This window comes from Poromitra crassiceps (assembly GCF_964638095.1).
Source record: "Poromitra crassiceps genome assembly, chromosome: 12".
Classification (NCBI taxonomy): Eukaryota; Metazoa; Chordata; class Actinopteri; order Beryciformes; family Melamphaidae; genus Poromitra; species Poromitra crassiceps.
Window position 1 is genome coordinate 23,377,755 of NC_139632.1, and position 8,685 is coordinate 23,386,439.

The 8,685-nt window shown below is 44.1% G+C and overlaps 1 protein-coding gene across 1 annotated transcript; it reads right to left on the minus strand.

The window, feature by feature from the left end:
• Positions 1–3,747: 3,747 nt before the first annotated feature.
• Positions 3,748–8,365, minus strand: chst7 (carbohydrate (N-acetylglucosamine 6-O) sulfotransferase 7). Its single transcript, XM_083647844.1, has 2 exons — positions 7,071–8,365; positions 3,748–4,667 (listed from the first exon to the last, which is right to left on the minus strand). Exon 1 carries the CDS (start codon positions 8,344–8,346, stop codon positions 7,078–7,080), a length of 1,269 nt encoding a protein of 422 aa, XP_083503970.1. The 5' UTR covers positions 8,347–8,365; the 3' UTR covers positions 3,748–4,667; positions 7,071–7,077.
• Between the last annotated feature and the right edge of the window lie 320 nt (positions 8,366–8,685).

The following is an 8,685-nucleotide window of genomic DNA, read 5'->3' on the forward strand; positions in this document are numbered from 1 at the left end:
AGTTTTTCAATGTGCAGTCAGTGCTGCAAATATTTTCACCCCAACAAGAATATTGTGAAAAGCAACCGAACAGTTTTTCTGCTATTACATTCCAGTCCCTCTTGAGATCATTCTAATTTCTCATAAACTTCCAAAAGTATTCCATATTGGCATGAGATATGCACTAACAAAATACAAATCCAGGGTTATGATGGGGATTCCTTCGAATCGATAATTTGGAATAATTTAGCACAAATGTCCCATCCCATTTAAAAAATCACACCCAGGTGCTTAAGTAAGCGCAGGTTTAGTAGCAGTCATCTGACAAAATCTAATAGAAGTTTTGTGGAAGCTATCACATTATTTCTACTGTGTTGTTTACCTGACCTTCCCATCTCTAGCAATGGCCCCTTTTCCCAAGCTCCACCCCTTCCTTTCCACCTCCCACCACCCACATCCCCCTAGCCACTCCGCCTGCTCACCCTCGACTCTCTACTCTACCACCTTCCTATCCCCACCTGCAGCCCCTCTTCCCTAGCCCCGCCCCCTCATGCTACAAATGGACACACGTCACACATAGAAGTGGCTGCACCGCTTAAAAATGATTTTTGATTGATTTTCAGATGCCTCCATTTAGGGTAAATTAGTGTCCTCTAGAGAGAGAGTGGCGTCAGCGGAGGACCAAAATGCGAGACTCATTAGCCAATGAACAGCCAGGAATGGGTCTCGCGCTACTTTTGCATGCTAAAATAAAGCCGATAATGTACAATTTGATTAATTTCAAGGTATGAAAAACCCTTTCAAAGTACAACACTGTCTATTTTTCTGCAACTCGACAGTGCTGCTTCTTTTACTCAAGAGTTCCACTTTCTACTTCCTGGAAAAAAACTGGTCCATTGGAGTGAATGGAGATGTCGGAACTCTTCTATTATACGGCTCTGGGGTAAATTAAGGAAATGGTGTGTTGACATACTAGCATAAATTCCCTTGCTTTGAGCCCTTGTAAGAGCAGAGCAGCAGCACAGCATTGGGAATGATGCAGAGCAAAACCTCAAACTCTAGCACTGACAACCGACAACCAACAACTGACATTTAAGGGTGAAATCCCGTTTTCAAACATTCTAAAAGTGAAACTTGGGGCCCCGAGTTAAATGAAAACATAACTATAATTATATAACTGCAACTTTTTAATTGCCAAATGTAATTTTAACCACCAGAGATGGGTATTGGTGTAGAGATGTATCCATTTCAAATGGAAGAAATGCTGGCGCATAGTATCACAGTGGTATTTGCTCACCTTGTTACTCTAAATACCCCCCTGCCAAATCAATTTCTACCCCCATAATGTGCTGTTGTATTTGTTAGCACCTAAACTGAATTATATCAGATCTTCATAGTAGTCTCATCAATCATCAGCATGCAGGTCGGAGGTATACAGTCAATGCATCCCACTTATTTTTGTTTGAACCAGCTCCTGGGTTTAGTCTATCTAGGAATAGACTGACAAAAAAATCCAAGAGGATACTTTTCAAACCCAAAGGGTGTCCTTTCAAATCATATATCATCAGACCCAAGTTTTGCAGAACGTGATATCCAATGTTTTTTTTCCTTCTGCCTAATGTTTTTTGTGGGCTTTAGTATAATCCCATCCCATGTAATTGCTATGCTTCAGCCATAAACATGGCAGTTACTGCACAGTGCACGCAAATACTGTAGCTGCAATGAAGGAACTTCCCCAAAGCCTTGATTGATTCTTTCCTGTAAAAATGCTGTTCACGGATAAATATGGGTACAAGTGTTCTCTGTAGCATTACAGAAAGTGATGTGAAACTCCCAGAGTTGGCGTTTTATTTTGGTACCAATGAAGACACAAGATCCTTTTCCTTAACTTACTGCAGGCGTACTACATCAAATGATCAATGATATAATTTCATATGAGGGCCTGTTCCTATCGCCACTAATGGTACCTGTCCTTACGCTACCTAAAACAGTTGAAAAGAGGTGAAAAAGCTTTAAAGATGACCTCTTAACACAGGCCACAATGACTGAAAGCTTCTAAATGACACACACTGCACTAGTTTCTTCTCCAGAGTTTTCCACAACAGCCCACTGAGCCCTGTTATTTTCCAGCACATTGATTTCAGGTTACTGGTCCATGTGAACTATAGAAAGCTTGAATGATTTGAACAGCAGTGATGATTGATTCCGTGGTGACATTCCAATCAGTTTCCCTCATTGTGTATGCAGGGAACCCTTGTCAAGTCGTCCTACTCATTACTATGAGGGGAAAATATTTGGTCTCCCACATTTCTTTTCTGAGGCTGGTTACATTTAGCTCATATCCAACAAATGTAAATAGTAACCATGCAAGTTATCAGGCTGCCTTTTTTCTGGGTGTGCGGAGCTGTGTAGGAGCAGCTCCAGCTGTGCACTATAGGAGATGAACCCAAGCACCTTCGGTTAGTGCAGTCTGCAGTTGGATGCAGCTTGCTCTTTTAGTTGTTTTTTTGTGTTCCAGACTGGCACTTTTCTGTTCTATTTGCCAGGTATATAATGCATTTGAACACTAAATGAACTGCACCCCCCCCACCCCCTTCTCAAATGCACCATATGGCACGCGTTTGGTTTTCTGTTTTCTCCCCAGAATGCACAACAGGTTCACAGTGGCTCCTGCATATATGTATGAGTACATGAGGGCAAGTGTGTGAAAGGCACGATTGTCTTGACTTGAATCTGAGACAGACGCAAGAGGGAGAGCCCCGCACGCACGGGTGTTATAGCTCAGCGGCCGGTCCTATGGGGGAATCAATGAATCAGGTTATGCAATCGGCTGCCAGCTGTAGAGGGACTGTGGGTCACTTCAACTCGAAAGCTAGAGTGGGGAGTCATGTTAAGCACCGTGCTCTGTCAAACATCTCCCTCCACTGTCTGCTGCAGAGGCTTGCCTGTATCTGGAGCTCTTCACATACTCACTTGTTTGCAATTTTGTCTGAACAAGCCATTGTCATTAGGCTTGGGTTTACACTTGGACATTTTCCCAGCCATGCTAAGCTCTCTCCGCGCTCTGTGATGCTCTTAACAGCTAAATACACAATACAATATTACTTACAGCAGGTATTAAGAGTATCTCTGGAGTGTGAAAAACATAGATAAAACTGTGATAATGCCCATGTGTCAATTGTCTGCTGAGTATTATTTCCCTGCAATTCCTGTTGTTGCAACTAACATAAGTAACAAAATAAATGAGAGCCAACCGGAGCTTGCATATATAGGCATATCTACAATAAACCGACTAGAAGGTCTGTTTTTATTCGAGATGTGGGAGCACTTTATGGACAGCAACATAATGGATATCTCAAATAGTCGCTACAGGCAAATAAGCAGAGTTGGGCACTTTACCTCAAGTTGAGGACACTCGTGGAACTCTTATATAATCTTCATGTGCACTCTGTCTCTCCAGACTTGTGCTATCACTCTAGATCCCGCTGTCTGTCTATCCTTATATGCTGTCTGTACTTGAGAAATATGAGATGTAGCTAAACTGTCGATAATGTGCACCCGTTGTTTGTAGTTGCAACAACCGGCTGCCAAGTTCTACCTGCAATGTTTTGCATGTCAACATGTTAATTAAAAATCATTTGAAATTATAAGCCACCCAGTTGTCTTTGATTTTGTCCAAAATAATCCACAATATCTACTAACTCTTTATTGTAGTCAGTTTAATTAGTCAGTTATTTCTTTCTTTGACAAGACAATGGCTTCTTTAGGTATTCCTCCAAGAACAATCATCACAAAATCAACTTCTAAAGTTGAACGTGTGGATGCTGAAAACATGTCACCCCTCCTGCCCCCAACACAACCTCGGCATGAGGGATACCACAGCATTTTATAACATGATCAAGAATAATCAATAATTGCTTCTGGCGCCGGTACATCAAATTCATTAGTATCTTCCATTGTGTGTGTGTGTGTGTGTGTGTGTGTGACAACTCTCAGGACTCAGCTGTCCCAGGCATGTCCATGGGATATTAGAAGTTTCGCACCAACGTGAGTGTTTGGTGAGTCTGCGCCGAGCACTGCAGCTGTCTGGATTCCTGAGGGGCTGGGGGTGGAACAATCTCTCCCCAGTCAGGCCCTTTTCTTCCTCACAAAACAGTTTCTTCTTTCAAAACTTGACATTAGCATTGTTAGCGAGCCAACTGCAGTTAAGTATCAGTAATGCTTAAGATTACTGCCACGCTCTGTCATAGGCCGGACGGATAAAGTCTTTTCAGAAGCCGTAGGTGAGACTGAACTTGATGCTACCTCGATGCTAGTGTTCAATCTGGATCCTGGCAGCAGTCACTCTGGACCCGTCTCAGGCTTATTATGGCCCACGCCTGCAGGGGATTGAGGAGGGATTAGTGCTGATAAGGACAGAAGGATTGGGCCTGGCCCGCCGAACGGCAGCACAAACCAACCTCAGCTCTTCCTCCTAGCTTCTCCGTTTTCCCTATCTCTCTGTATCTGTACTGACCTTACTGGCGGTGAACAGACAACACTGTCAATAGATGCTAATCTGTTTCATTCCACTTGGATTTTCTCCAGTTCATCACCCAAGCTGCAACAGCCATGCTTGTGAATTCCCGGTGGACCAGATTCCAGCTCCTTTCTTTGTTATTTCACCTGTTGCCCGGAACGCTAGGCCCCTGGAAGAGAGAGAAAGGTCTTTCAGCTCTGGTTGAGTCTAAAATTGAATTTATGACACAGCACATGGAAAGAGATATTGTAGATTAAGAACCACAGACATATCCAATAAGACTACTAATGCTCCAGCCAAACCCAGGATGTCTGTCAGAGCTACAGTGAGAGTTATAGGTTCTGGACTGGCCCATATGGTTCAAATCAAAATGCTGATAATCATAAGGATTTCCCCCCTCGATATTTAAGCAATATCTAACAAGAGAGGGAGTGCTGTTGTACTAGATATCAGCACGGTTGTGATTCAGTCGTAGCAAAGATAAATACTATACTGTATTCGCGATATGGCTTACATATGCAAAGTCACATTAAATAAGCAAATTGATGTTCATTGTTAAGTGTAAATAATATTCAATTTACACAACAGAATTGTGTATCACAATATTAAACAGGCAAGTGATTGGCAAAGGGCAAAGAAGCAGGAGAATATATACGGAGCGGGAGCGCTGAGGATGGCGCATATGGATCTGCATGATTCACGTGAGTCACATTTTCAGGTCGAAAAAAGCAGGATTTCCTGATTAATCAGGAAGAATCACCTCCCGATTAAAATATCTTCATATCATCATATGATTCCACTGAAAGACATTAAACGAATTGAGTTGAATTATTGAATTATTGCTCAGGCCTGTGCACCACAGTACTGGAAGGTCTCACTGCTCCATGCTGACGGCTTGCAGGCCGTCCGGCTCTAAAGGGTCTGCTTGTGAGAGCTGGTGGTGACAGGCGTAACCCAGGGAGCTCGCTCCCTTCATGGACAGGCATATACAATGACCCCCTTTTGCACAGCCCAGTCTAAAGGCCCAGTGACTCGCTGCCAGGCCCGGCTATGCAGGAGAGGAGCCCAACACTGCCAGGGGGGAAACAATGAGCCCTCTATCAGCAGATCAGTCGCTCGTTAAGGAGGGAGAAATATTCCCCCCTGCTTGAATCTCTCACTCTACCATTACAAACTCCAGTGCAGAGTGAGATACTATTAGGGTTGGATCATATTTTCATTCATCGTATTTTAAAAAACTTTTACTTTACACTTTACATTGGAAATCTACCAAACCTCCAATATTACAACATTGGAAAAATGAAATGCTTTACTGTATTTAAATATAGAAAAGATGTTAGCCAATAGAAAATAACAAAATAGCACAATCACAATTTGGATCTATATTCGATGGAAGCATATACCGGCAATATTATATTATATTTTTAATTGGATTATATACCGGCGGACTATAAAGATGGAATAATTTATGAAGGCAGTAGCTAAGGGACACTTACAGTTGGTAACTGCTGCTTAGGAGGTTGTTGTTCTTTGTTTATTAGGTGTGGTATTAGGAAATGAAAGTTATCGAAGGAATAACGAGTATTAATAAAAGAGGTGATAAAAATGAATAGATGTGTTCATTTGCAAAAGAGGCTGCGTGAAAAGTGTTAAAATGATTAGGTGTTAAAATGAATAGGTGGTATGATTTGGAAATGTATAGCAGATATGTAGGACTGAGCAAATAGGTATGTATGTTCTGACGTAAGTCTAGTAATGCTGGGTTTTGTTTGTATGGCTGTTTTGTATGTATTAGTATTGTTTTGTGTGTGTATGAAAACTGTATAAGATGTCATGTTTTCAACAACAAAAACAAAATATCAAGTGCACTTTTAAATTCATATCCAAAACTCATCTGTGGTTAGCCACAGGCACAGGTATGGGCAGGCACAGGATGCATCTTGACTGTAATGTTAGCAAAATGTGTGAAACCTAATGTGTGAGTCATTACCTAGTAGGGTTTGGGGCTTCTGAACAACACCACACACCATAGTGAACTATGTTGTGATACATAATGTATTATGGGTGTCCAGCTCGGCAGATCTATTATCTACAAGAAAGGAGCAGAGTCCATTATTATCAGAGCTGGAACTGTGAGTAGTAACATAGTAGTAACAGTTAACAGATGATGTGGAGCAGCACTGTAATGACAAATCAAAACATTCAACAGGTGCATTTCATTTAAGACCTTGTAAACTACAGCAAAACCTGCAATAGAGAAAATGTGATCGTTTAAACCCATATAGTGTCTACTTCTTCATTGTAAAGTGAATAATAATAAAGTGATATGTCATTGATCCCCATAGGGAAACACTGTCTAGCCTCTCTGGGGCTCGAGCCTGGGTCCTCTGACTGAGGGATTGCCTCTGCAGCTAAACCACCCTATTGGCCCTGCTGTTATGAGACTATAGGCTTAAAATATGGGCATGTAGGAGCATCATGTGTTTTGGAAGCTTTTTGCTGATGGCTTTCTTTGACCCTTCATCCACACATGACAAGGCAGAGGAAACCCCTTGGGACTCTCTCATCATACCTTAATCCTATGTTTTATCCACGCTGTTCTTCTGATACCCCAGCTGCCTCATCACTTCAGCACAGTAGGCCTCCACCTGATTTATTTGCTCCACGTTCAGCCGCTCTCTCCAGGCAAAAATAGCCTCCTTGGCATCCCTGGCCGATACGAGGAAGGGTTTGTCTGATGAGTAGCCCTGGCCGTGGGTCAAATTCAACACGAATCTGTCCAGGGCGGGGAAGCTGGACAGGTTGGCGAAGCGGTAGAGCCTCTGCAGCTCATCCATGGGGTGCAGCACCAGGTCCTCGTATCGGATGCGGATATAGCTCCTCTGCACCCAGGGAGGCGCGTTCATCACCAGCATCATGTCCCCCAGCCAGTTGTCACATATGAGCTCCATGGCGCTGGAGACATAGCTCTCTGCCCGGTTTACCCTGGTGTTGGGCATCAACAGGCGCTTGTACTTATCGCTCTGCTTCTTGCTCCTCAGCACCTGGATGCTCTCCCTCACAAGGGCCTGCTTCGACTTCAAACGGGAGTTATGAACGGCCCTCGGGTCTCTGAAGAGCTGAATGATCCGCAGATTTATTGCGGGGTCTTTCATCAAAGGGACCAGGGTGCTCATGTCCAACACGCGGACTCCTTTGATCACCACGACCGGGTACTTTTTGCACTCCCTCTCCAGCTCCCTAATGTCCCGCTTTTGGCACTTTCCACACAGGTCCTCTTTCACCAGCCCTATTTCGTGCCGCTTGTGCGAGTCGCACAGCGGCTCCGAGCAAATCACTTTGTTCATCTTCCAGCCGAAGATGAAGGCCGTGCTGATGTTCTGCGAGCCGGCGTACAGGCGGAGCACCGAGAAGTCGCAGCGGTACAGCGCGTGCATCATGTCCCGCACGGCCCCTTGCAGGCTGCCCGCGTCCCCCGGGTACAGAGCCTGCCATATGTGCCACATGGGCTCATACAGGTAGAAAACATCGGGGTGTTGATTGAACAGCTCCCCTAAAAACGACGAGCCCGTCCTCCAGGTGGCATGCAAGTAGATGTGTACCCGCGCCTGGCTCCGGTTGGCGGCTTGGTCCTCTGTCGTGGTGTCGGAGGTGTTGAACTTCTTGTTGTAGCCGTTATCCCACATTGCCATCGTGTTCTGCAGGTCGGGGCATCTGGGCTGCTGTGGCGGTCCATGTTTCACGTGCGCAGATTTACTCCGGTAATCTAACACGTACGGGATTAGCAGAAGTAAAACAGAATAGGCGAGTATTAAAATCATGTATTTCTTCTGGAGCCTCCTCGTCATTTCCTCGCGCCGAGAGGGAGATGGCTACTTCTTCTCGGGGAGGCTCGGTACCGCACTGTGTGTGAAGCACACAGCGGTCACAACAGTAAAGTTGTGAAGAAGAAAACAGAGCAGAGTGGGGGGATTAGGCACGCCTCTTTTGTAACGGAACCAGATTATACACCCTCCCTGCACAGATTTAGTCCGTAAAACCATTTGAACAGTTTACGGACTGATTTTTTTTTAGACATGTCATTTTTAATCCGATTTCTTTCCATTAAAGTTGCCGAGATGTCCATAAACACGATGCCTTGAGGGAGGATCGTGGACGGCCAAATCTCAAAGAGCATATAAAGTGAA

Excerpts from the sequence above, each read along its gene's own strand:
- chst7 (XM_083647844.1), bottom strand. The coding sequence starts at position 8,346 with ATGACGAGGAGGCTCCAGAAGAAATACATGATTTTAATACTCGCCTAT.